The sequence below is a fragment of the Martes martes genome, assembly GCF_963455335.1.
Source record: "Martes martes genome assembly, chromosome: 17".
Lineage (NCBI taxonomy): Eukaryota > Metazoa > Chordata > Mammalia > Carnivora > Mustelidae > Martes > Martes martes.
This window is the reverse complement of record NC_137905.1, coordinates 58,830,308-58,858,087: the sequence shown is the minus strand read 5'-3', so window position 1 is coordinate 58,858,087 and position 27,780 is coordinate 58,830,308. Positions and strand designations below refer to the sequence as shown.

At 48.0% G+C, this 27,780-nt stretch overlaps 1 protein-coding gene across 2 annotated transcripts; it reads left to right on the top strand.

Moving 5' to 3' along the window:
- The first annotated feature begins 125 nt into the window (after nt 1-125).
- Nucleotides 126-27,493, top strand: LOC308358864 (zinc finger protein 418-like). 2 transcript variants are annotated; one of them, XM_080829344.1, is made up of 5 exons: nt 205-397; nt 23,054-23,198; nt 23,721-23,961; nt 24,913-25,039; nt 25,529-27,493. In XM_080829344.1, the coding sequence occupies exons 3-5, from the start codon at nt 23,929-23,931 to the stop codon at nt 26,803-26,805; spliced, it is 1,437 nt and encodes a 478-aa protein (XP_080685470.1). In that variant the 5' UTR covers nt 205-397; nt 23,054-23,198; nt 23,721-23,928; the 3' UTR covers nt 26,806-27,493. The 2 variants fall into 2 exon arrangements, with proteins under 2 accessions (XP_080685469.1, XP_080685470.1); XM_080829343.1 differs by lacking the exon at nt 23,054-23,198 and having other exon boundaries at nt 126-397.
- Nucleotides 27,494-27,780: the final 287 nt, after the last annotated feature.

Below are 27,780 nucleotides of genomic sequence, written 5' to 3'. Positions count from 1 at the left end.
TCACCCACGGCGTCTGCATCCGTGGGAACTACATTACCCTGTATGCTCCGCGCCTAACGGCCGCCTCGCTGAACCAATGAAAGTTCACAACAGGCGTCCTCCGTGTGTGACACCGAACGCGGGGCGGGACTTCCGGCGTCCTCCTCCGGGCGGTCATTTTGGCTTCTCCCCTGTGTTCATCCGGGCAGAAGTTCCGGAGCGCTGGGTGTGTGCGAGGTGACTTGCGAGAGGAGTCAGAGGAGTCTTTGACCCCGCCATACAGAGGCGGGTCTGAGGCGAGGCGACGCTGCCCGGGGTGCCCCGCACCAGGGCCGGTATAAGAACCGCCTGCCCGCTCCCGGCCCCGCTCCGCCCACAGGCCCGGATGGCGGCAGCCACGCTGAGGGACCCGGCTCAGGTAAATGCTGCGTTTTCCGCCCCTCACCGCCACCCAGATCCTAAGCTCCGGTTGAGGGGCTCCGGTTGAGGGGCGCCGGCTCATGTCCTCACATCCCGCGTCACTCCAGGATAACGAGGCACTAGTAGGTGGGGTCCCGTTTCTGACATACGACTCTGAATAAACATGACATCTCAGCTTCCCGGTTTCGTTTCACTTGCGATTAGTTACGGGGAGCGGTTAGTTTCACTGTCGTGATTAGGTGTGGGGGAGTGTTGCAGGCAGAGGAACCGACCTGTGCAAAGGCGTGGACGTGCCGCTGAGCCGGGAATGTTCGGGACAGCTGGGGGTGGTTTTGCCTGCGGGGAGCAGTGTTTTGGGCGGAGTCTCACCTGGAGGAGCAGGCCGAGGGTGCTGCCTGCGAGCTCAGGGCTCTGGCAGCTGTGGATAACTGTAAACAAAGGAGCGACACGAATGACAGGGTTTCGAAGGCTTCTCGAAGGCTACTGATTGGAAAAACAGACGGAAGGACAGTGATGGAGACATTGAGGCATTAGGAGGTTGACTCTTTTTTTCGAGGACACAGAGCTAGTAAGACGAAACACTGAGCCGTAAAAGGTAGACTCCAGTCATAAATTCACCCGCTTACCGGCCAGGCATGGGTACACAGAAGAGTCTGAGCCCACTGAAACCCGACCTGTATTTATCTATAACCTGCCGGTCAAAACATGGCTACAGACGCACTTACGGAACGTACGCAGGTATGTGTAGGGTGTCCTGGTCCCTCACTGGCTCCTATTCCCACTCCTGTATTCTCCACTGTAGTGTGCAGGGACTACGTGCCATTCTTCCAGACCTTGGGTCTCGGGACCCTGGAGAAATCCCAGGCCTCTGCCCTGGGTCCATATGGGGAATTATATGGAGGTATCTCCATTTGGGGCACCTGATGTAAACAGGTGTGGAAAGATTATCTGAATACAGGGGTGTAAAAACATTTGTGGAGGTAATCTGGGAGCGTTAAGGAAACCATAGCTTCCCTTTCCTTCAGGTGGGAGCAGTAAGATGGGATTCGGGACAGGAGTGGCTGCCTTAGAATTTGGTAACCTGTACCAGAGGTGATGGGAACTTTGGGTTCGAGAAGGGAGACGTTCTTAGCCAGGTCTTAACAGGCTTCTTCCGCCTGCATGGTAGTGAACAGATTGTGAGGATGGGGGAAGAGGAAGGAAAACGAGGGTGGAGTCCACTGTAGTCCAGTTGAGGGTTCATGGGACAGTGGTGGCTTAGAAGTGGCTGGACTCCGGATCAGTTTTTATTAAGAGTCAGTTGGATTTCCTGATGTGCAAGGGAAGTCACATGATTGGTCTCTTTGTATTGCTGTATAACAAAATACCACAAGCTCGGGGATTTATAAATTTCAGAAATTTATTTCTCACAGTTCCGGAGGCAAGAAGTCCAAGATCAGGATGCTTGCATAGTCAGGTTTTGTGTCTAGTGAGGGCCTCCTTCCTAATTTCCAGCCAAAGGTCCCAGCTCCTAATACCATCAGTTTGGTTGTGGGGGGGCATAGAGTGTCAAAATACAAATTTTGGGGGTGGGGCATAAACATTTTTTTTCTGGAACAGCGAGAAAGTGAAGCACAGGATTCGGAGATGACCCGGAGGTTTTGATTTAAACAACAGGAAGGATGAAAATTCCAGCAGATAAGGGGAAATTCATCATAGAGTAATTTTAACTGGGGATATCAGTAACTTTCTGTTGGCTATTTTAAGATCTGAGGTGTTTCAGAGACCAGTGAGTGAGAGCATCAAGTAGGCAGCCAGACACCCACATCTGGAATTCTGGGGAGGGGTTCAGGACGGAAACATCCAACATATGGTGGCAACCGTATATGTCCAGGTAGGTGAGTTATATTTGGGAGGTGCAACCTCTGGGTAATGATGGTAAAACCATTTTCAGACTAGGAAAGGAAAGGTGGTGGCTGAGAACTGGGCCTCTTGCTTGGATATCTGGTTGATGGCTTTGAGTTTTCACATACTTAAGTTAGAGAAGTAAGTGGCACGGAGGGTGCAAATGTCAAGGACAGGGGGAGACTCAGAGCTGATGAAGGGTACTAGTAGAAGAGTGGACATGGGATGGATAGAGAGGCGTAGGAGTTGGCACATTAATACTCAGTCCTTGGAGCTAGTGTTTATTTCACTCAAAGGACTTCATGGATTTTGTGGCAACTTTGGTGGGGCCTGGGATATTTTATTCAGGTTGGAGGATTAGGTTAGGGGCAAATCTGTGAGAACTTCTGCAACACAGGTGGGTGACTGGCGGAGCTGCACTTTGAATGAAGGACTAAGTCAAAAGAGGAAAGTTCGGACTGCAGAAGGCACAGCAAGTGCAGCACAGAAATGGGAAGAGGCCATGGGTATCTGAAATCTGCAGGTCATTCTGGGCTGTGGTGGTTGTTGCGGGGAAACAGACTTAAGCAGGGAGAACTACGTAGCAGGCTTCAGAGCTGCCTCTGACGGTGAGGCTCATCAGAGGACCGATTGGATCTTGACTGGGTTTACAAAAACCTTTCTGGATACCATACAGGAGGCAACATGAGGCCAGGGAGATGCTGATGAAGTTCTAGAACGTAGGTGAGGTTCGGTGGGTGAGGTTCGGAGCCGACGGCTAAGAAAGAATTCTTAAGACGTCTCTCGTGCAAAAAGGTGGTTTATTAAAGCACGGGACAGGACCCATGGGCAGGCAGAGCTGCTCCCCCGCTATCCCGAGGAGTGGCTGATTATATACACATGAGTTGGGTAGGTGAGGACAAAGGGGATGATGTTAGTCTCTAAGGAATTTTGGAACCAAGGTCTGCAGGACCTTGAGGGGCTAGCTATTGTTGGGAGAAAAGTCATTTATAACTAGTAACTCGTGAGACCCTTTAGATGTATATCAGTGGGTCATATGCTTGGGAATAATTGCTGACACTATCTTGGAGGTTTAGAGATAAAGTTTCACACTTCTTCTATCAAGTGTCCTTGTTAGTGAGATTTAGGTTTAGAAGAAATTTAACTTTATTTACATTTCCTTCTACCTCAGCCTCCTTCAGTTTTTATGGAGGGGAGGGTGATGTCAGGGCTTGAGGAACTGAGTTATTTGTCTCTGGAAATTGGGCTGTTGTTAAGATAGCTTCTTTGTTGTAAATCTCTAGGACATTTGTAAACCAAGGGAGACTCCTGTCTTGCAGGATTGTGATCTCTGCAAGTTAACTGTTTGTTTTTCTTTTAGGGCAGCCAGGGGTGCCTGAGGATTGTCACACCTATTACCGAGGGGAGCGGGTGGAGAGGGGGTGCAAGGTGCCAGCTTTTGCTTTGTCCTCAGCCAGCCTTCCGCTCCCTCATCAATGCTTGTCCTGTTCTGTGGGGCGGGAAGTGGCTGTGGCTTCTAAAAAGAAGCAAGGAAGAGCCTCTCCAGGAAACTAAGATATTTAAAGGCGATCATATATGCTGTAGTTAACAGACACAGCACAGGGAATATGCATTCGTAGAAGAGATTTGAGTGACCCCAGGACTTAGTGAAGGTCTTCCCCTGCACAGGTGCAGTTCTTAATGACTGGAAGTGTTGGCTGTTTTTTCAGATGCCCAGATCTTGACAAAAGAATGCAGAGCATACAAAGAAATAAGGAAACATGGCTCAATCGAAAGAACCTGGAAACTAGCCCTATAAAAATGTAGGCCTCTGAATTACTTCACAGAAATTTAAAACGACTGTCCTAAACATGCTCAGTGACTTAAGAGAACACAGACAACAATATCAGAAAACAATTCATGGACAATGTAAGAATATCAACAGAGATGGAAACTGTAAAAGAGAACAAACCAGATATTCTAGAGCTGAACAATACAACAGTTAAACTGGAAAATTTACTAGAGGGGTTCAGTAGCAGACTTGATCAGGTAGAATAAAGAATCTGTAAACTTGAAGACAGGTTATTTGAAATTGTCAAGGCAGAGGAGTCACTCTTAAGGGACTTATGGGATACCAGCCAACTGACCAGTATATGCATTATGGCAGGCCCAGAAGCAGAAGATTGGGACTTCATTTGCAAAAGATATCCAACAGGACAAGTATCTAAAATAAAGAATATCAATAGTTACAATTTTTTAAAAGAACAAGCAAAAAATGTGAACAGATATTTCCAAAGGAAGTTATGGCAAAAAGTTACATAAAAAGGTATTGGAAGGGGTCATTATTAAAATGAAAGATTAAGCCCATAATGACTTAACCACTGTGCACTTTTAAAATCATTAAAATTAAGGGGTGCCTGGGTGGCTCATTCATTAAGCATATGCCTTCAGCTCAGGTCACGATCCCAGGGTCCTGGCATTGAGCCCCACATCAGGCTCCCTGCTCAGTAGGAAGCCTCCTTTTTTATTTATAAGCTGCTTTTGTTACTGCTGTTGCTTGATTGTTTTTGTTTTTTAGATTGCACACATAATTAAAATCATATTATTTGTCTTTCTCTGATTTATTATGCCACTTAGCATAATACCTTTTAGATCCATCCATGTTGTGAATGGCAAGATTTTTATTTATTTTTTTTTTTTAATAATCTCCATGCCTAAAGTGAGACTTGAACCCATGACCTGGAGATTGAGTCACATGCTCTACCAGTGAACCAGCCAAGCGCCTCATGAATTCATTATTTTTAATTTTTTAATTAATTTTTTAAAAAGATTTTATTCATTTATTTGACAGAGATCACAAGTAGGCAGAGAAGCAGGCAGAGAGAGAGGAAGGGAAGCAGGCTCCCCACCGAGCAGAAAGCCCGACTCGGGGCTCGATCCCAGGACCCTGGGATCATGACCCGAGCCGAAGGCAGAGGCCTAACCCACTGAGCCACCCAGGCGCCCCTCATTTTTTTTTTTTTTTTATGGCTGAGTAATATACTCTTGGGTGCATATATACACAGACACCTCACATCTTTTACTCATTCATCTATTAGTGGACGCTTAGCCTGGGTCCATATTTTATCTATTGCAAATAATGCTGTGGTAAACAGGGATGCGTATATCTTTTTGAATTCGTGTTTTCATTTTCTTCAGGCAGATACCCTGAATTGGAATTGGCAGAATTGGAATTACTGGATCATATATATTTCTTTTCTTTTCTTTTTGTATATATTTTCTTTTCTTTTCTTTTTAAGTACTTAAGTATTTATTTTATTTTTATTTATTTTTTACTAACATATGATGTATTATTTGCTTCAGGGGTACAGATCTGTGAATCACCAGTCTTACACAATTCACAGGATCGTATATATTTCATTTTTGTTTCTCTAGGGATCCTCCATACTGTTTTCCAGAGTGGCTGCACCACTTTGCATCCTACCTCCTCGCCCCCCCAACTCCCAAACACGCACAATGCACAAGAGTTGTCTTTTTGATACTAGCCATTTTGACTGGTGTGAGGTGATAAATCATTGTGGATTTGATTTGCATTTCCCTGATGATTAGGGATGTTAAGCATCTTTACATATCTGTTAGCCATCTGTATGTTTCTTTGGAAAAATGTGCATTTAGGTCTTCTACCAGTTTTTAATTGGCTTGTTTGGGGGGGTTTGGTATTGAGGTGTGTGAGTTCTTCGTATATTTTGGATATTAACTCCTTATTGGATATATTAGCAAATATCTTTTCTAATTTCAGTAGGTTGCCTCTTCATTTTGTTGATGGTTTGCTTTGCTATGCGTAATTTTTTTGCTTTGATGTAGTCCAATTCGTTTTTGTTATTTCCCTTTTCTGAGGAGATACATCTAGAAAAGTGTTGCTAAGGCTGATGTCAAAGAAATTCCTGCATATGTCTTCTTTTTGTTATATGGTTTCAGGACTTACGTCTAAGTCTTTAATCCACTTTGAGCTTGTTTTTGTGGATGGTGTAAGAAAGTGGCCCAGTTTCATTCTTTTGTAGGTAGCTACCCAGTTTTCCCAACACTATTTATTTATTTATTTTTAAAGATTTTATTTATTTAAAAAAGCTTTTATTTAAAAGCTGAAGCTTTTCACCATCGAATATGATGTTAGCTGTCATTTTTTTCAAACATGGCCTTTATTATGTTGAGGTATTTCTCCTCTGAACCCACTTAATTGAGTTTTTATTATGAACGAATGTTAAATTTTGTCAAATGCTGTTTCTGCACCTGTTGAGATGATAATATGATTTTTATCCTTCATTTTGTTAATATGTTGTGTTACATTGATTGATTTTCAGATACTGAATCATCCTTACATTCCTGAAATAAATCCCACTTCATTGTGGGATTGAATGATTTTCCTAATGTATGTTGAATTTAGTTTGGTAATATGTTGAAGACTTCTGCATCTGTGTTCATTAGGGATATTGATCGGCCTGTAATCTTCCGGTTTTGCGGTGTGTTCATCTGGTTTTGGTATCAGGGTAGTGGCTAACTTTGAGAAATGAAGTTGGAAGCATTCCTTTTCTATATTTTTGTAGTATTTTGAGAAGGATCGGTGCTAACACTTCTTGAAATGTTTGGTAGGATTCAGCTGTGAAGCCACTGTGATGAAGTCTTAGAACATAGGTGAGGTTCGGTGGGGTGAGTGAGGTCCGGAGCCAATGACCAAGAAAGAATTCTTGAGACATCTTTGGTGCAAAATGGTGGTTTATTAAAGCAGGAGGACAGGACCCGTGGGCAGAAAGAGCTGCTGCCCGGGGTTGTGAGGAGTGCTCCATTATATGCTTGCAAGTTAGGAGGGGATCAGGGATGGCGTAAATCATCCTTTTTTGGGAGCAAGGTTTCCAGGACCTGGAGGGGCTAGCTGTTGTTGGGGAAAAGGTGATTCATTACCAGTAACAAAACCTTTGTTGTGAGACTCTTTAGATGTATATCAGTGGGCCATATGCCTGGGAATGATTGTCAATGCTCATCTTGGAGGGTTTAGAGATAAAGGAAGCTTCCAAAGGAATTGTTAAAGTAGACTTGCAGGATCCTGGTTGGGGGTGGGGGGTCATCAGGCTATGATTGCCCTTTGCCCTTTGCAAAGTGTTAAGGTGGAGGCAGTTGAGTCCCTAGAGGAATGTCCCTGTGCCTGTTTCAAGGGTTTGTCAGTGGGTAAGGACATTTAATAATTTTTCTTCTGCCTGTTTCCCACATCGTTTGGGTCCTGGACTTTAGTTTATTGGGAGTTGTGGGTTGTTTGTAGGGGTGGGGTGGGGGGGCAGAGAGAGAGAGACTCTTAGCAGGCTCCATGCCCAGCACAGAGCCCAATGTAAGCACAGAGCCCAATGTAGGCCTCGTTCTCATGACCTTGAGATTGTGACCTGAGCCAAAATAAGAGTTGGACGCTTAACTGACTGAGCAACCCAGGCGCCCCCTGTTGGGAGTTTCTTGGTTACTGATTTAGTTTTGTGACTAGTAAACAGTCTGTACAAATGTCCTATTTCGTTGTGATCTGGTCTTGGAAGGTTATATTTTTCTAGGAAATTATCCATTTCTTCTAGGTTGTCCAGTTTGTTGGTATATAATTAATCCTTTATATTTCTGTGGTGTCAGTTGTAAGGCCTCTTTCTTTTCTTTTTTTTTTTTTTTTTTTTTTTTTTTATTTTTTTATTTTTTTAAATTTTTTTTTTTTTTTTTAAAGATTTTACTTATTTATTTGACAGACAGAAATCACAAGTAGGCAGAGAGGCAGGCAGAGAGAGAGGGGGAAGCAGGCTCCCCGCAGAGCAGAGAGCCTGATGTGGGGCTCGATTCCAGGACCCTGGGATCATGACCCGAGCCGAAGGCAGAGGCTTTAGCCCACTGAGCCACCCAGGCGCCCTTTCTTTTCTTTTTTAAGATTTTATTTATTTATTTGAGAGAGAGAGAGAATGAGAGAGCATGAGAAGGGGAAGGGTCAGAGGGAGAAGCAGACTCCCAGCAAGGAGCCGATGCGGGACTCCATCCCAGGGCTCCAGGATCGTGACCTGAGCTGAAGGCAGTCGCTTAACCAGCTGAGCCACCCAGGCGCCCATAAGTTCTTGTTCATTTCTGATTATTTGAATCCTCTTTTTGCCTTGATGAGTCTGTCTAAAAGTTTATCTACTTTGCTTATCTTTTCAAGGAACCAGCTCTTAGTTTCCTTAATCTTTTTTTATTGGTTTTTAATCTTTAGTTTTTTAAAAGATTGCATTTATTTATTTGACAGAGATCACAAGCAGGTGGGGGGGGTGCGGGGGGAGCAGGCTCCCTGCTGAGCAGAAAGCCTGATGTGGGGCGTGATCCCAGGACTCTGAGACCATGACCTGAGCCAAAGGCAGAGGCTCAGCCACTGAGCCACCCAGGCACACCTCTTTTCTTTTAAGATTTTTTTTATTTATTGGGCAGATAAAGAGTGCACGAGTAGGCAGAGCAGCAGGGAGAGGGAGATGCAGGCTCTCTGCTAAGCAGGGAGCCCGATGCGGGGCTTGATCCCAGGACCTTGGGATCACGACCTGAGCCGAAGGCAGCCGCTTAACTGACTGAGCCACCCAGGCCCCCCTATTTCATTTATTTTCATTCTGATCTTCATTATTTTTTTCATTCTACTAACTTTGGTTTTTTTTGTTCTTTTTTTAGTTACTTTAGGTATAAGGTTAGATTGAGATTTTTCTCGCTTCTTGAGGTAGGTCTGTATTGCTATAAACTTTCTTCTGAGAACTGCTTTTGTTTCCTCCCAAAGATTTTGAAGTCTTGTATTTGTTTTCATTTGTCTCCAGCTGTTTTTCAATTTCCTTTTTGATTTGACTACCTCTTTAGTAGCGTGTTGTTAAGCCTCCATGTGTTTGTGTTTTTTTCCATTTTTTTTCTTGTAATTGATTCTAGTTTCATACTGTTGTGGTTGGAAAAGATACTTGATATGATTTCAGTCTTTAAATTTATTGAGACTTGTTTTGTGACCTAATAAGTGATTTGACTTGGAGAATGTTCCATGTGCATTTGAAAAGAATGTGTATTCTTCTGTTTGGGGATGGAATGTTCTGTATATGTCTGTTAAGTCTGTGTGGTTTATTGATTAAAACCACTGTTTCTTATTGATTTTCTGTGTAGGTGATCTGTCCGTCGATGTGAGTGGACTGTTGAAGTCCCCTTCTATTATTGTATTCTTTTAGTTTCCTTTTGTGTCTGCTAATGTTTGCTTCATATTTTTAGATGCTCTTTTGTTGGTTGCATAGATAGTTACAATTGTCATATCCTCTTGTTGGATCAACTTTATAATTATGCAGTGCTTTTCTTTCTCTTTATTACAATCCATGTCTTAAACTCTACTTTGTTTATTATAAGTATTCCTACCCCAGCTTGTTTTTCACTTCCATTTGCATGGAATATGTGTTTCTATTCCTTCATTTTTAGTCTGTGTGTGTGTCTTTAGGTCTGAAGTGAGTCTCTCATAGGCAGCCTACAGATGTAGGCCACGTGTAGATGGGCCTTGGTTTTTGTTTTTTTGTTTTAAGATTTTATTTATTTATTTATTGACAGGGAAACAAAGAGAGGGAACAGTAGCAGGGGGAATGGGAGAGGGCAAAGCAGGCTCCCCACTGAGCAGGGAGCCCGACGTGGGGCTCGATCCCGGAACCCTGGGATCCTGACCTGAGCCGAAGGCAGATGCATAACTGACTGAGCCACCCAGGTGCCCCTATGTTTTGTATCTCTTTATTGAAGGTCTCACTGAACTCATCTACTTTTCTGTCAAGACCAGTGAGCGTCTTTAGGACCATTACTTTGAACTCTTTCTCAGGTAGATTGTTTCATTGCGTTCTTTTTTCTGAGGTTTTGTCTTGTTTCATTTGGAACATATTCCTCTGTGTTTTGTCTGACTGTTTGTTTGCATGTATTAGGTCAGTTACAGGTCCCGGTCTTGAAAGTAATGACCTTTTATGTAGAAGGCATTCTCTGGGTCCCAGTGGTGCAGTCCCCCCAGTCCCCAGAACCAGTCACTGTGGGGTATGTCCCCTGAGTGTGCTTTTTAAGCTCTTTTGTAACTGGTCGGGGGCTGCTCTGGGCAGGCGGGTCGGTGGGCTGGCCGTCAGCCCGTCTGTCTGCAGTAACCGGCCATGGTTCCTCTAAGCCCCCTAGTGGAGGGGGCTGGCCCCTGCTTCGGCTGGCTGAGATAACCTCGCTGTAGCCGCTGCTGGTGTGCTGGGAGAGGGAGGATTCCCTCCGCCTTGGGGCAGGAGTCACTTTGGAGAGGTGCCTGTCCCAGCCGGGGGTGCCCATGCTCTGCGGCAGCACAGGAGCTGCTTTGGGGGGGGGTACCTGATGGGGGATAGGTAGCTTAGGTGGGGCAGGTTTGCAAGGGAACACGGTGGGGGCAGCAGTGCTAGCAAATGTAGAGCGAGAGGGTCAGATCTGGCTCCCACAGGCATCTGGCCGGCTAGGCTGAACGAGAGCCCGAAGGGGGGTCTCCGCCCACGTCTTTTCCTCGGAGGCTTCTGCAGACGCTCGCTCCTCTGGCACGTGCTCCAAAATCAGTCAGTCAATCTTCACGTGTGACCTGGGTGCTTTTCAAACTGCTGCCTTTTGTGCTACTTTCAGACGGAGTGTTACAGTATGGTGGCCCCTTAAGAACAGAATCTCAGTTTCCCATAGCCTTCTGGCTCTGCCATTACCGTAGTTTAGCCCTGCTGATTTTCAGATCTCTCAGGGTTAAGCTCTGCTCGTTTTCAAAGTCAGACTTTACGGGGCTCATCTTCCTGTGCGGGTCCCCAGGGCCAGGAGGTGCCCTCTGTGGGGACGGAGCCTCTTACTCCTTAGGGAGGACCTGTGTGCCTGTGATACCTTCCCACTTGTGGCTTGGCGTGCTGGGCGTTTGGTTCTACACGACATCTGTAACCCCTCCTACCCTACTCGATTTGGCTTTTTTCTTTTTTTTTTTTTAAGATTTTATTTATTTGACAGAGACACATGGGAGAGGGAACGCAAGCAGAGGGAGTGGGAGAGGGAGAAGCAGGGAGCCTGATGTGGGGCTCGATCGCAGGACCCTGGGATCACGACCCGAGCCATAGGCACATGCCTAACGAGTGAGCCATGCAGACGCCCTCTATTTGGCTTTTGTATTCAGCTGTGGAATAAGTGTTCTAGTCTTAAGGTCATTGTCAGAGCGAGTTGTGTTATGTGTAGTTGTTGGCTGGTGAGCCATCCTCTTCCTACTCTGCCATCTTCCCCTGCTTTGTCTTTGGTATTTTTTTTTTAAAGATTTTATTTATTTATTTGACAGGCAGAGAGAGAGGAGGAAGCAGGCTCCCCGGTGGGCAGAGAGCCTGATGCGGGGCTCGATCCCAGGACCCTGAGATCATGACCTGAGCCGAAGGCAGAGGCTTTAACCCACTGAGCCACCCAGGCGCCCCATCTTTGGTTATTTCTTATAAAGGCACTAACGTCATCTTGAGAGTCCCAACCAGATGGCCTAATCTAACAGAAGTACCTCCCCATACCCTACCTTCTATTTCCATTACATTGGGGTTAGGGGTTCAACATACGAATTTGTGGGCACAAATCCATGATCTAATAGGAACAGAATATGGATATATCCAGCGTAGATGATTCTAAACAATTATGCTGAGTGGAAGAATTTAGACGAAGTGAACACACAGGATTGTTCCGTGTATTTAAGACTCGAAAATGTAAGCTAATCTGTTATCACAGAAGAGATCAGTGGTTTCCTGAGAATAGTGGCTGAATGAGTGAGGGATGTAGTAGAAAGGGTTATGAGAAAATTTTGGATGGTGATGAACATGCTTCCTGTCCTCATTGTGGTGATGGTTTCAGTGGTATATATCTGTGTTAAAACTCACTACAGTGTGTGTACACTTTATTTATTTTTTAAAAAGATTATTTATTTATTTATTAGACAGACAGAGATCACAAGTAGGCAGAGAGGCAGGCGGGGTGGGGAGCAGGCTCCCTGCTGAGCAGAGAGCCCGATGCGGGGCTCGATCCCAGGACCCTGAGATCATGACCTGAGCCGAAGGCAGAGGCTTTAACCCACTGAGCCACCCAGGTGCCCCTACAGTGTACACTTTAAACGTGTTCAGTTAATAGCTTCATAGACCCATAAAAATACAGATAAATAAAAAATACATTTACTCCTAGCAAGACAAAGTATCTGAAGAGAATGGTTAGGTTGAAAGCAATAAGGGGGAGAAATTGTAGCTGCTAGCATAGAATCCTGAAGAAGAGGGGGTTTCTTTTTTCTCTTCCTGTGTTCCGTGGTGTCAGTAATGCAGTGAAGGACACAGCGGACAACCCGCTAAAAGGATGGAGCCGTTGGCGTCACCGTCTTACCGTGAGCGACTAAGGAGGATCCAGCACCCAAAATCCCTCAATCCTTATGACCCTAATGTTGTTCCTAATGAGAGGGAAAGTTTGTGCTGGGTTTGGGGAGTTATAACACTTTCTAAGCCAACGGGATAAGTCGGATAATGTCGCCCTTACACATCTTGTCTCGAGGGTCAGATTACACAGCAAAGGAGAGTGCAGGTAGTAGTGGGTAGAGTTAAGGGAGCTAATCAACTGGCCTAGAAGTGGGCGATGATGCTGGATTACCTGAGCCCGCCCAGTGTGGTCAAACAGGTTCTTGGTTGGGGAGCCGATAGGCAGAAAATGGAAAGTGTCCAAGTGACGCGGGGTGAGAACAACTCAGCTCGCCATTGCTGGCTTTGAGATGGGAAGGGCCGTGAGCCCGGAGCTGCCGAGCCGCTCTGAAGAATGAGGGAGACGAACTCTTTCCTAGAGCCTCGGGAAAGGAAGTCAGCCCTGCTGACAACAGGGAGACTTTTTGGACTTTGGACTTCCAGAACTGTAATATAGTAAATTCGTATTGTTTAAGCAATAATAAGAAATTTAAAAGGCCAGTTTCATGTGTTAAAATTACACCCAGTTGAAATAGTGCATTAGCGGACTACTTAGAGTTGCCAGATTTAGAAGATAAAAATGCAGGACACTCAGTTAAATGTGAATTTTAGGTGAACAGTTTTTTTTTTACTATATGTCCCGTGCAATATGCCTTATAAAATTATTTGTTCTTTGCCCGAAACTCACATGAAGCTGGGTATCCTGTGATCTGTCAGGGAACTCAAGGTATACTAGAAAGCACTATGAGCATGTTTTGCTATTTTTAGAACCCTGGTTTTTCTCCATAATACGGATTTTTAGAACCCTGGTTTTTCTCCATAATACGGCATTTATCACTCCGCTGACTGCTGGTAGGATAAACAGGATGAGACCTGAAAGCACACGCGGTACTGGTGTGCAGGCTAAGTGTCCAGTTAGCTTCAGGCTATTGGGAAAACCTTAGGAATGACTTGGAAAACATTCTGGGGCCTTGATGTAGTTCTGCAAATGTACTACTTTGAGTCAAAACAACCAAATCTTTTATGATACACCGTTTGAGCCGCTTTAGGAGTACCTACCAGTACCCCTCCCTGTCCCTTCCCTTTCCCTGCCTACCCACAAACATGCAGACATGTACATACACACGAGAGTATCACGCAGGCATCCATACTAATGCTCATAGCAAACACACTTGCTGTGTGCTCATGAGAACATACATGCGGAACCACAGCAGTTTGCAGGGACACCTTTCTGTGATCTGAAATTGTCTGGAAATGGAGGTGGAGAAATCGGTATTCTCAGGTACTTGCTGCTGGCAATGCAAAAAGGTACATCTACCTTGAAGAACAATTTTTTGCAGGGTTTTTTTTTTAAGTTAGATATATGTTTACACATTACAACTCAGAATCCTAAGTTGAAACAAAAAACTATAGACAGTGTTTGGCTATATTCATGATATCTGGAACTGGAAATGATTCATATGTCCTGCATCTGGGGAGTCGATGAACCGTGGTACATCTGCGCAATGGAAGCCTGCTTGGCATTACAGAGAATGAACTACTGATCCCCGTCAAAACAAGGGTGAATCACAAATGCGTTGTTGTTAAGATTTTATTTACTAGAGAGAGAGAGACACAGCACGCACAAGCAAGGGGAGCAGCAGGCAGAGGGAGAAGCGGGCTCCCTGCCGGCAAGGAGCCCGATGTGGGACTTGATCCCAGGAGCCTGGGATCACGACCTGAGCCGAAGGCAGACGCCCAACCGGCTGAGCCACCCAGACATCCCACAAATGTGATGTTGTATGGGGCACCTGGGTGGTTCAGTCATTTAAGCATCTGACTCTTGATTCTGACTCCTTTGTGCTGTCAGGGTGATGGAATCGAGCCCCACGTTGGGCGCCGTGCCCGCTGTGGAGTCTGTCTGTCCTTCCTCCTCTGCTCCTCCTGCCCTCAAGTGCGTGCTCTCTCAAATGAATACACGAGATCTCTTAAAAAAACAAAGACAAAAACCAGTTCACTGTTTTGAGTAGAAGGGCTCTATCCTGTTTGATTCCCCTTATCAAACAGATAAGATGTGCCTAAAACCTGAGGGACAGAAAGCACGGAGGGTTTCAGACCTCGGGGGTAGGGAGCACAACTTTCTGCAGAGGGGGATTAGGACTCGTGGAGAGATGGGGCTGTTCTGTACATTTATTTTAGTTGGTGAATTTGTGATTATGCTGTCAAAACATGTCGAACTGTACGTTAGAGTGCGTTTTGCAGCATTTGGTGTTCTGGGAAATTAAAACATAAATACCAGAAAGAGTGGTGGTTGTTGTTTTAAATAGGGCTGTCCTGAAAGGACTTGGCAGCAAGCATTTCATGCAGCTGTTTGAGAACAAAGAAACCCCGGCAGACAGCTCTGAAGTTTGCTTCGGCAACGTCAGAGTGGTCCTGTTTAGCTTTAAGGAGAACACGTTTGTGAAACAGAAGTACTTTTCCCAAATACATAATCTGTGATCTGACATGCACAAGGCTAAAGGCTTTTGGAAATCTTTCCTTTTTCTTTGTGTGTAAAGCAGACTTCAGTTTCAGAGGGGCGCAGTGTCCTCTCCGTGGCGCGTTGTCATCTGTTTGCAGCTTGGCAGCAGGAGGCGTAATTCCTGCTTCTGTTTCTAGCCCGCGCGCTCCTTCCAGCGCCGCCCCCAGTCGCGGCCGTGGCGGGGGAGGGGGGGAGGGGGGGCCGCGCCCCCACCGAAGTGAGTCTTGGCGCACGCGGCGCCCATCCACACGCCAGCCGCTCGCTGCACAGAGCGGGATGCGGCTTAAAGGAGACTTCCACAGCCCCCAGCTCGGGTAGCACACAGGTTCCCTGCTCTTTAGAGATGTAAAATCCAGGGTTGCGTTATTCCTGTTCTAAAATTTCACCGTTCCCTTTACTAGAAAGACTCCAAGTAGCGATTTCCTTGTTAGTCTTAGTGCTGCCACCACCTTCAACCTTGACTTCATGTAGTTGGGGAATATTCAGGAAACCTAGGACCTGTTCCCCTAAATGCTCTTAATAATTGTAAGTATTTCAGTGCGCTCAGATAAGGAGCCCAGTCACCGCGGATCCGTCACTTAGAACTTCCCCAAGCCCTGGGCGCAGACGTCCCAGCTCTGGCAGCTTCTCTCCGGCTCTTAATCGCATCTTCGGGTTTCAGCTCTTGACTCAGTAGATCCGGTAAACTTTTGGCAGGTCCAGGAAATCTAAATGTTATTTCATTATGTTTCCAATATTACTCCCCTCTGTCCCTTGATATTCTGCTCCCATAACACAAAGAACAAAGAAATCACCATTTGAAAACAGTTTTTGCTTTCTTCCATAAAACCAATTGGTTTAACTTCTGTTATGTTAGTCAGAGAGCACACAAGCCTGGGGAGCAGCAGGCCCCCCGCTGAGCAAGAAGCCTGGTGCAGGACCCGGTGCAGGACCCGGTCCCGGAACTGTGGGATCAGGACCTGAGCCAGAGTCAGATGCTTAACCAGCTGAACCACCCAGAGGTCCCGGTTGGTTCAAGTCTCATTATGGACCTACGTTTATCAAAATACAACTGATTCCTCCCCTCTGCTTTAGGGTCAGTTACTAATGCCAGCTAAGGACTATGCCGCCCATGTCTTAACTTCTCTGGGCACTAGTTCTTTATGAAATCTCAGCACACTAACTTCTCTTGCACTGGGCTTGCTTTTGCAGTATCTCTCTCTCTCTTTTTAAAAAAAGATTATTTATTTATTTGACAGACAGATCACAGGTAGGCAGAGAGGCAGGCAGAGAGAGAGAGAGAGAGAGAGGAAGCAGGCTCCCCGCTGAGCAGAGAGCCCGATGTGGGGCTCGATCCCAGGACCCTAGGATCATGACCTGAGCCGAAGGCTGAGGCTTTGACCCACTCCTCTCTCTTTTTTTATATAGATTTTTTTTTTTTTTAATTTGACAGAGATCACAAGTAGGCAGAGATTCGGGCGGGAGGGTGGGGTGGGGAGCAGGCTCTCTGCTGAGCAGGGAGCTCTATCCCAGGACCCTGTGATCATGACCTGAGCCGAAGGCACTGAGCCACCCAGGCGCCCCTTGCAGTCTCTTTTTAAAGTAACACTCTCAGCACTGTTACCCTTTTAAAAATACCTGGGGCGCCTGGGTGGCTCAGTGGGTTAAAGCCTTTGCCTTCGGCTCAGGTCACGATCTCAGGGTCCTGGGATCAATCGAGCCCTACATCGGGCTCTCTGCTCAGCAGGGAGCCTGCTTCCTCCTCTCTCCCTCTCTGCCTGCCTCTCTGCCTGCTTGTGATCTCTGTCTGTCAAAGAAATAAATAAATAATCTTGGAAAAAAAAAACTTTCCCCTCCTTAATTGATCCAGTATATTTCCTCTTCTACCATTTGTCTCTCTCCACTTTTACTTTTAAGATAAATTTTCGAGCATTTTTTTTTCTCTCACTCGGTTACCTCAATTCCTATGTAGCTCTCCACTCATTCAGGGTTGGTTTGTTAGCCTCACAACTCCATTGTCATTAGCTGACTCCTGAATCCAATGGTGACTTCTAAGATTTTGTGTAAAGTTCCTCTCAGAAGGTTTTACCACAATTGACATTTTTTATTCCTGATTTCTTTTCCTCTCCCTTCTTTCCCTTGCCCATTAGTCATTCCTGAATTCTCAGACGGCACACTCATTTCTGATCTCATGCAGTGTCGTGACTATAAATAGCACACTGTGTAAATGCTAGAAAACTTCCAGATCTGTGTCTGTCACAGACCCCCACGTGTTCAAAAATTCCTCCTGCACTTCCTTGCAGTCCTTCCCTGGCCCCGGCCTTCCCAGTTTCAGTCAGTGCTAACTCGGTCTTTCTACTTGCTGAGGCCAAAAATCTAAGTGTCATGTTTCATGCATGCGTTCTTTAAAAAAAAAAAAAAAAGGCAAACTAACTTGATTTTACTTAACATACAGTGGTGCACTAGTTCAGTGTTGTACTAGTTTCGGGCGTGCAGTGTGGTCACTCGGCGATTCTGTACATTGTGCAGTGCTCACCGTGATAGCCCGCGTGGTACCGCCTGTCGCCGCACACTCCGCAGTACCGCACACTATTAGCTTTTATTAAAGGGTTATTTTAGGGGGGGCCTGGGGGGCAGATTTCTCAAGTAGACTCCCCGCTCAGTGCGGAGCCCTTTGGGCTTGATCTCAGGACCGTAATCAAGAGTCACTTAACCGAGTGAGCCCCCCCGGGCGCCCCCACAGTGACTGTTTCCGGATGCTGTACCTTTCATCCCATGACTTCTCATTCCGTAGCTGGAAGCCTGTAGCTCCCACTCCCCTCACCCATTTTGCCTGTTCCTCCAGAACCCTTGTTTTCTTTACGTGAAGGTGATACTTGGGGACAGTAGGTCTGTAAAGGTGTGCCGATAAAGGAGTGGACACCGCTAAGTAGATACATACATTAGAAAACACACTTTGGTTTTATTTTGTTCTCACTTTTGTTTAGTGAGAAGAGAGCGTAAGCAGAGGGTGGGAGAGAGAATCTTAAGCAGGCTCCATGCTCGCAGGGAGCCCAGGCTCCTGACCCCCCAGACACCAAGAGTTGGACATTCAACTGACTGAGCCGCCCAGGTGCCTTGAGAATATGCTGGTCTTCACAACATTGTTAGTGAAATGTTCTCTATCATTCAGTGGTTAATAGGAGTTATATCATTAAATTTAAAATTAACCTCTCTTGGGGCACCTGGGTGGCTCATATGGTTCAGTGTCATGGTTCAGTGTCTGCCTTCAGCTCAGGTCACGATTTCTGGGTCCTGGGATCGAGCCCCACACCGGGCTCCCTGCTCCGTGGAGTCTGCTTCCTCCTCTCTCTCTGCCTTCCCCACCCCCTGGCTCGTGCACTCAGTTTTTCTCTCAAATGAATAAATGTTAAAATCTTTAAAAAATTAACTTTGGTTAGGGCCTGAGGTTTGATACACAGTTAGATTTTATTTTTAGCTTAAGTATAGATTCACAGGAAATTGCATAAATAGTATGAAAGTCCCATGTTCCCTTCACCCTGCCTCTCCAAATGACATCTTAGCTATAGATCTTACTCAGGTGTCGCCATTTTTAACTTGCACGTGTGTATTATTACAGTAATTTGCCCGTATGTAGAGATTCACATCACCACCAGTGCAGTCAAGATAGAAAACTGGTCTGTGACCACCAAAACTTCCTCCTGCTGTTTGCACTCACACCAGCTTACCCTCCGTCCCATCCCTGTCCTCTGAAGAGCACTGATCCGCTCTCCATCTCTATAGTTTCATGAACTGCACATGAACATGGGCTTCCGATGAAACCGAACATGCGAGAGATCCATCCAGCTCAGTGCATGTGTCGGTCATTCACTCCTTACTACCGCTGAGTAGTATTCTGTTGTACGGGTGTTAAAGAATTTATTCAGTTACTCATCTGTTGAAGGTTGTTCCTAGTGTTGTGCTGTATAATGAGTAGATGCTGTGAACATTGATTCTGAATATAAGCCTCTTTTTTTATTCTTAGGAATTTTATTTCAAAATACTTAATCATAAATATATGAAAGGAATTTCATCCTGTTTACTCCACTCCCCCCCCCTTCTTAATTGGATACCATTCTTCTACGTTTTAAAAAAAAATCTAGTATATAACCACACAGATTGATTTTCCATACAATTTTATCTTTTTTTATTTTTTTAAAGATTTATTTATTTATTTATTTTTAAGATTTTATTTATTTGCCAGAGAGAGAGAGAGTACACACAAGCAGGCAGAGAGGCAGGCAGAGGCAGCGAGAGAAGCAGGCTCCCTGCCGAGCAAGGAGCCCAACGCAGGACTCGATCCCAGGACCCTGCTAAGTTGATAAGGTAGTTTCAGCTAACTTAGATCTGAATGTTGTCTTTCCCACCTAGACTAGAGTTGGGGTCCTTGGAAATTCCTCACCCTTTTCTTCGGACATTCCTGCGAGAGCGCCAGTTTCATTGAGAAGCAGAAACCTAAGCATTGGGGGAAATGTGTGCATTTTCCCTGGGCTGTTGCAGACAAATCGAGCAGCTTAGGAGGTGTGGAAAACTGACAGCATCTGTGATGTTGATGTGTCGTGTGCTTGAGCCTCATGGTCTGGGCTTGACTCCACACTGTCCTTGTCCTTGAGAGATACACGCCAGAGGGGTCAGCCCCTTCTCAGCAGTGACTCTCCTCCTGTGAAGCCAGAGCCATAGGCACCATCCTGATCCTGGCGAGTGTGTTTGACTCTTTTCACTCACTCAGCTGATATTTTGTCCTCTTGGATAACCCCGATACCCTGGGTGTGAATCCACGCTCCGGGGCATGAACATCTGCCTTCCTCTTTCTCAGCGTCTCCACAGTCCCTCTTTGTACTTCATTAGCAGTGACAGACAAAACATCTTTTTCCCAACAGAGTCTTTGGGCTCTAAGTTCTCTCTAGAACACACAATTGTTTTATTTAGTAACACTTTAAAAAATCCTTGTAGTCTCATAAGCTATGCCAGTGAATCTGGGAATTTTGCATCCTGTGTTCAGTAGCAGTTGTAGGATACAAAAGGAGCCGTTCTGTAAGCAGTTATTCAAAAGGAATTTCATGAAAATGTCATGTATGGCTTTTTGAGGTCTGGGGAGTTTGACAGTAGAAATCCAGTGCTGATTTGAATGAAAACGCTGGGTGAAAAATGTTGCATGTGAGGGGACAGTGTGGGTGGACCGCGATGACTGTGAATGTCTACAGTGTCTAAACGGCATTTTTCATCTGTTGCTGTGAATGATGGAGGAAAGATTACATTTATTGTGCAGGGACCTCTTTCCCTTTACACTCTGAGCAGGAGAGAGAGAGAATGTGGTTTTGCGTAGTTGGATCTCAGTTCCAGCTGTCCAGGTTCTGAGGGAGGGAAGGTTGTCAAGACTCCTTTTCTAAGAAGTTGCTGCGTTTGCCCCATAATGGATGCTCCAGGAAGGCTCCTTTCTGCCCGTGCTGCTGCTCGCACCCGAGGGGCATGTCGTAGTCCCATCACCAGCAACACAAGAGGCGTGGGTTTGGTTCTACACCAGTGCGATAAAGCAAGTCAAACGAAGTGTTTGGTTTCGCAGGACATATATAATAGAAGTTATGTTTACACTGTAGTCTTTTAAATGTACAAAAAGCATTAGGCCTTATTAAAAAAAACCAAAAAACAAAAAAACCCCACCTAACCAATATACAGACCTTAATTAAGAAATATGTTCCTGCTGGGGCTCCTGGGTGGCTCAGTGGGTTAAAGCCGCTGCCTTCGGCTCGGGTCATGGTCCCGGCGTCCTGGGATCGAGCCCCGCATTGGGCTCTCTGCTCTGCAGGGAGCCTGCTTCCTCCTCCCTCTCTGCCTGCCTCTCTGCCTGCTTGTGATCTGTCTGTCAAATAAATAAATAAAACCTTAATTTTTTTTTTTTAGATTTTATTTATTTATTTGACAGACGGAGGTCACAAGTAGGCAGAGAGGCAGGCAGAGAGAGAGGAGGAAGCAGGCTCCCTGCAGAGCAGAGAGCCCGATGCGGGGCTCGATCCCAGGACGCCGGGACCATGACCCGAGCCGAAGGCAGAGGCTTTAGCCCACTGAGCCACCCAGGCGCCCCAATAAATAAAATCTTAAAAAAAAAACAAAAACAAAAACCAAAAAACTGTGTTCATTCTTAAAAAAAAAAAAAAAGCGCTAAGAAAACACTCACCTAAGCTTTCAGCAAGTCCTAATCATTTTGTTTGTGGCTCAGGGTGGCTGTGGCAGTTTCGTCAGACAATGAAGTTTACCCTGCAGAGGACGAGTCCTCTCACGAAACATTCACCGTAGCCCTTCCTTATCAGCGGTCACTTTGGCCGTCCTCGGGCATCTTTCCCGGGAGTAGTTCCACCGCAGGCAGCCCCGGGCAGTGCCTTTCTCTGGTCGTCCATGAGATGGTACGGTGCAGCCTTTCAGTCACACCTTCTCTACTTCTGATTCTCCGCAGCTACTGGTACTTCTTCTAAGTCCCCACAGAGTCATCCGTGAGGGTTGGAATCAACCTCTTCCAAACTCCTGCTCATACTGGACTCTGCCGCCCATGAATGGCTACTAGAATGAAATTCCAGAGGGTTTTCACTTTACTTCCGTGGCCTTACAAATTGTATTTTTCATAAGCAGTAAGACTTGAAAATCAAAATTACTCCTTGATCCATGGGCTATGGAGCTCTTGCGTGGCCAGGTATATTGTGGACAAGTGAGCAGTAGGTCTCAGTCAGTAAACCAGGTTGTAAACATGGTGTCTCCGCCCGGCTTTGTTGTTCCAGAGATTGAGCCTAATTGGTAAGGGTCCCAGGACGTCCAGAATGATACAGGAGCGCTGGCCCCCGCCGAGAGAGTTGGCCCGTCCTTTGAAGCCAGGCTCGACGTCTCTAGCTCTGACAGCGCTAGATGCAGGGCGTCTTCCCATCGCAGGCTGTTCTGTCTGCCGTGGAAATCTGGTCTGCTCTGAGCTCGATCTTGTGGATCACTCGCCGCAGCTTCTGCGCCAGCACTTTGCACGTTGTGCTGCGATGGTGTGGCGATGGCGTCTTTCCCTCAACCTCAGGACCCAGCCTCTGGTGACTTCCAGCTGGTCTTCTGCAGACTCCTCACCTCTCTCAGCCTTTCTAGAAGTGGAGACAGGCCCTGCTCTGGATTAGGTTTTGGCTTAAGGGAGCGTTGGGGCCGCTTTGATCTTCTTTGCAGACCACTAGAACTTTGTATCAGTTGTCAGGCTGTTTTGCTTTCGTACCGTTTGTTCCCTGGAGTGGCACTTTTAATTTCCTTCAAAGACTGGTTTTTTGCATTCACAACTGGGCTCCATTCAGCCAGCTGTTGGGCTCAAGAGGCCTAGCTCGGCTTTCAACATACCTTCCTGGAGAAAATGTCCATGACACTTCCTCTCACTTGAACGCGTAAGAAGTTGTACTCCTGTTACTAGTAGGCATAATTTCCGTAATTTGGGGTGTCAGGAACCTGAAGGTGGCGCAGTCAGAACAGATACCAGCATTTATGAATTCCAGATGGCCCTTTGGATAGGGGTTCATCACCTGGAATTGTCAAACCTGTACATTTTTCCACAAGAGACATAAGCTTTAGAGCCCCAAAAATCTTGGTGCACTTAGTGTTTTTTCCCCTCCCAGAATGTAGTTGTTTTGGGAATGTTCTTCACACACTTGTGGGAGGGCTTGTCCACTGAGAGGCTCTTAGCATCCTTGACGCCCTGTCATTCATATACACACAGATTAGGGACGCTCTTTGGCACCTCAGTTCAGGAGTATGTTTTTCATCTCTTTAAACCCCCTAGACAGATAAAATACAGTTTTATTTGCTGCTTCAACTCCATGGCACTCAGTAGCTCGGAACTACCCCCGCAGCGGTGAGCGGGTCCCGCACGGAGTCCGGGAAGCCAGAGAGGACAGTTACGAATCTCTGACGGGACACGGTTGATGGTTTGGAGCTTTACCTTTTATAACCCACATCCCTTAACAACCCGAGCATTCGCAAAGTCGGGAGAGAGCCCCGAAGTGAGAATTGGGTTTCAGAAGCTTTAGATCCCTTAGCATTTTCCTCAAGGGGTCTCCCAGACTCCTGTTTGTGACTGTAAAACTGGACCAAAAGACCAGAATCCATGGATTTCCAGCGTTGGACAAAGGCACGCCATGGGCAGTGAGCCTGGAGAAAACAGGTGTGGGAGATGAGGTCGCCTTCCCCCCCCCACCCCCCCCAGAGTCAGACACAGTTGTGATTCTGAGTGACTCTGGAACACTAGGTCCATTTGCATCTGTGAGCTTTGGGGACAGCGGGAGTCGTCCCTGTAGCCTCCGGGAGCGTGCTGTGGGGGAGTCTAAAAGCGCATCGGTGTTGAACATTCTGGGGATCATCGCGACTCCCCAGGAATCCGGGCACAGCGCCCCTCGCAGAGCAGCTGCGGCTGTGTTCCGGGAGGTCCTGACGCGTGGCACCCCTCGCAGAGGCCTGTGGAGCGCTGAGAACGGCATTGCCCAGAGGACCCTGTGCCCGGCGCCGCCAGCGTGGAGCCAATGAAGGTCCAGGAGACGGGCTGTTCGCTGTTCGGCAGGTCCAGAGCGCAGGGTCGGGCCGAGGTGACTGGGGAAGCACGAGAGGAGGCGTCCCCGTGGCCCTGGGCCGCTGCCGGTCCTGCTCTTCCCGCGGAGTCCCATGGCGGCAGCTGCGCCCACGGACCCGGCTCAGGTAAACGCTTGTCCCCGGGGCCTGAAGCGGGCACCTGCTTGCGTCCCTGCGGCCCGGGCCCCTTCCCGTCTGCCCCACCCCGGCGAGCGGAACGCGAGGTGGAGTCGCGGGGCAGGGTCCGAGCGGGAGCTCCGAGGGCCCCGCCTCTACAGGTGACGCACTGTGGCACCGACCTGTAAGGGAGAAGCTGCCGAGGACCCGGAAGGACAGCGGCCCGGAGGTGACGGGCGGCGGCGGCGGCTGAGCCGTGGGCGGCCCGGGCGTCCTTCCCTCACCAGGCTCACCGCTGCCGAAAGTGGGAGGGTTGGGGTGGAGGCTACAGAGATGTAAATCCCCAGAAGCCCCAGAAGCCGGAGAAACGGTTGGGCTTTCAACTCCTTTTTAAAGTAGAACCAGATTCTCGATCGGGAAGAGGGAGGTGGCGAACAGGTGGAGCCCTGGCAGGGCCCTCGGTGAGGGGTTGCGCCGCAGGCGCCTGCGGAACTCCGGTACTGAGTCTAGTCCTGCCTTGGACTTCTCACACGCAGGTAGGGGACAGGAGAGGGCCGCTGGTTTGTGGCATCCGTACCTGGAGCCTGGTAGAGGAGCTTAATTTAAGGGCAGAGGTCGTGAGCTGCTAATTGCGAATTCCCCGTATCTGGGTATTAAAGGGAGGTTTTTCATGGAGGCTCTAGTCCAGTATGATTAGTGTCCTCGAACCCAGAAGATGAAAGGCTGCCCTGGGAAGTGGGGTCCCTCTTGCCGAGCACTCGTGATGCCAGTAGCTGTGCAAGGGGGGGTGGGAGCTGATGGGTATTAGGGACTTAGGAGCCGAGGTTGGACCTGGTGGCTACCCTGGGGAGGATTTTAGGGACATTGCCTGGTTGGGGGCTGGTGCACGGGGCTGAGACCTAGTGAGAAGGGGCACCGAGGCTTGCCTGTTTGTGGTTTCATCTCTCCCCCTCCTGGCAGGGTAGTGTGACCTTCGAAGACGTGGTTGTGTACTTCTCCTGGGAAGAGTGGGGGCTCCTTGACGAGACACAGAGATGCCTGTACCATGATGTGATGCTGGAGAACTTCGCGCTCGTGATCTCACTAGGTAAGACTCGCCGCCTGCCCGGGGCCGGACTTCTTTTCTCACCTTTGGATTGTGGGCAGAGACCTCACCGGGGCCGGGCCAGCTCCTGCCCGACAAGCAGCAGCCACTCCTGCCCAGGCCCAGCGCGCGCTCAGGTTTTCTCCCTCCTCGTTGGCGCCGGCAGTTCCGTGGAAGAGCGGGGGCGCATCTTACTAAGAGATGTTCCTGCGTGGACCTGCATCTGGTATTGTTTCGGGCCACGCTCGGACTTGCTCGTCCTGTCCCAGCCACTTCAGCTGGGGATCAGAGGGGTCGTCCAGGGTGCTCAGGCCCGTGCCCACACCGCTCCTCCCCCAGTGGCTTCTGGTCCCCTGCAGCCCGCTGCGGGGCAGAGGCATGAATTAGAGGCCGTGGCTCCTTCCGATTGTGACTTGAGTCCCAGGGCTCCGGCCCATTTTACCAGCCTGACCTGGGGGATAACAGAAGCTTCTCCCCCGCGTTTGCTTTCAGGTTGTTGGTACGGAATGGAGGAGGAGGAGGAGGCCCTTTCGGTGCAGCGGGTGTCCGTGGGCAGGACTCCAAGCCCAGCTCCATCCGTGTGGAGCGCTCAGCCCTGTGAGAAGTGTGTCTTGCTTGGGAGAGACATTTTGTACCTGGGTGAGGACCAAGGAGCACATCGTGGGCAGAACTCCATCTGCAAGGCGTGTGGGAAACTGTGGTTGGGCGCAAATCTTCAGCCCCAGAAGCACAATGAGGAGAAGCCGTTCAGATGGGACATGGAGCTTGTGACAAGGTACAAAGTGCACGTGTCAGGGCAGCCTTTCCCCTGTGGGGGAGTTGGGAAGGACTTCCTGGCCATCGTGGGCCTGCTCCGGCACCAGGCCACTCTCAGAGGAGCCGAGCCTCACGGCAGCTTTGAACATGGGGACTCCTTCCAGGGTAGAAAAAGTCCTCCCCAGTACAGCGACCCCGGGAAGTCCTTTAGCTATGACTGTAAACTTTTCCAGCATCAGCAGCTGCACCCGGGAGAAGGTTACCACGACTGGGACAACTGTGAGAAGCCTTTTAACCAAAGCTCCATCCTTAGTCAGTGCCCGAGAGCTTACCCGGAAACGAGGTCGTACGAGTGTAACGAATGTGGAAAATCCTTTAGCCAAAGCTACAACCTCATTCAGCACCACAGGATTCACACTGGCGCCAGGCCTTACAAATGCAGCGAATGCGGGAAAGCCTTCAGCTTCAAGTTCAGACTCGTCCAGCACCTGCAGATTCACACTCGCGTGAGGCCTTACGCCTGTGGCGAATGCGGGAAGGCCTTCAGCTACAGCTCGACCCTCATCAAACACCAGAGAGTGCACACGCGAGAAAAGCCTTACAAGTGCGGGGAGTGTGGCAATTCCTTCAGCCAAAGCTCCAACCTCATCCAGCACCAGAAGATCCACAGCGGAGCAAGGCCCTACAAGTGCAACGAATGTGCCAAGTCCTTCAGCTACAAGTGCAAACTCGTTCAGCACCTGCGCATTCACACCGGAGAGCGGCCTTACGAGTGTGGCGAGTGCGGCAAGTCCTTCAGCCACAGGTCCACGCTCAACCAGCACCAGAGAATTCACACGGGAGCCAGACCTTACAAGTGCGGGGAGTGCGAGAAATCCTTCAGCCAGAAGTCCAACCTCATCCAGCACCGGCGAGTCCACACGGGCGAGAAGCCTTACGAGTGTGGAGAATGTGGGAAATCCTTCAGCCAAAGCTCCCACATCATTCAACACCGAAAGCTTCACACCAGATAACCTCCTGCCTGCAGCCGCGGGGGACGGGCTCACGCGTCCGGCGCTCGGACCGGGGACGGCAGTGCAGCCCACGGGGAGGCCGGCTCAAGGCCTAACCTCCTCCCGTGACTCTGGGATTTCACAGGAGACTCGCACTGGGAGGAGGGGTCCCCCCCAGACCAGGTTTGGGGGCCTCTGGGAGCCCGGCCACCTTCGTCAGCGTATAAAATAGGGCAGGTTCTCTGGGCCCTTGGGGGCCGGGGGCATCACACAGCAGCCCCTTCTTCCTCATTAGGTAGTTTTGACAGCTAAGGGGGTTTGAAAGTCCTGGTTACCTGCGGGGCCTCCTAGAGTGCCCTGAGAACAGCGTCTCTTCTCTGTGCCCCCCCAAGAGTGGTTTATTCTGCAGGGCGTGTGGGAACGTACTGCAAGGGAATCATGTGCCTTCAGGGGGAGGGTTCAGCTTTTGTGGTGTCTGGTGATGTGAAACCTGCATCCCGGATCTTATATAAACTCTATCTGCAGGATAGGGCTTACAGAGGCAAGAAACAGGTAAATAGGATAGAAATTCTGCAGCTGGGATGATGCTCTTCTGCCCAGTTCCTGAGCCAGAGAGAAGCTATTTGGAAATTCTCAGTGCTGCGTGAGGCAGGAGGAGGGGACCCCGCTCTCCATTCCATTTTTTAATAAAGCTTTATAAAAAGTTAAAGATACTGGTAGACCGCATATATTTAAAATTGTAAGACAGTAATAAATCAATCTATATGGCTTCTTCCTTGTGACCTTTTTCAAAGTCCCTCCCCACCATAAGTTACCAGGGAATTACACAGGGATACTCCAGGATCTAGTTCATCTGTTTCCCTCCCTCCCCCAATAAAATGTATGTAAACAAACACCCCCCCCTTAACTGGGGGGGTTATTTACAAATTGTGTGGTATAGGAAAAAACAGACTTCCATCTTGATAATATTCATCACTGTATTATGGACAAAATACT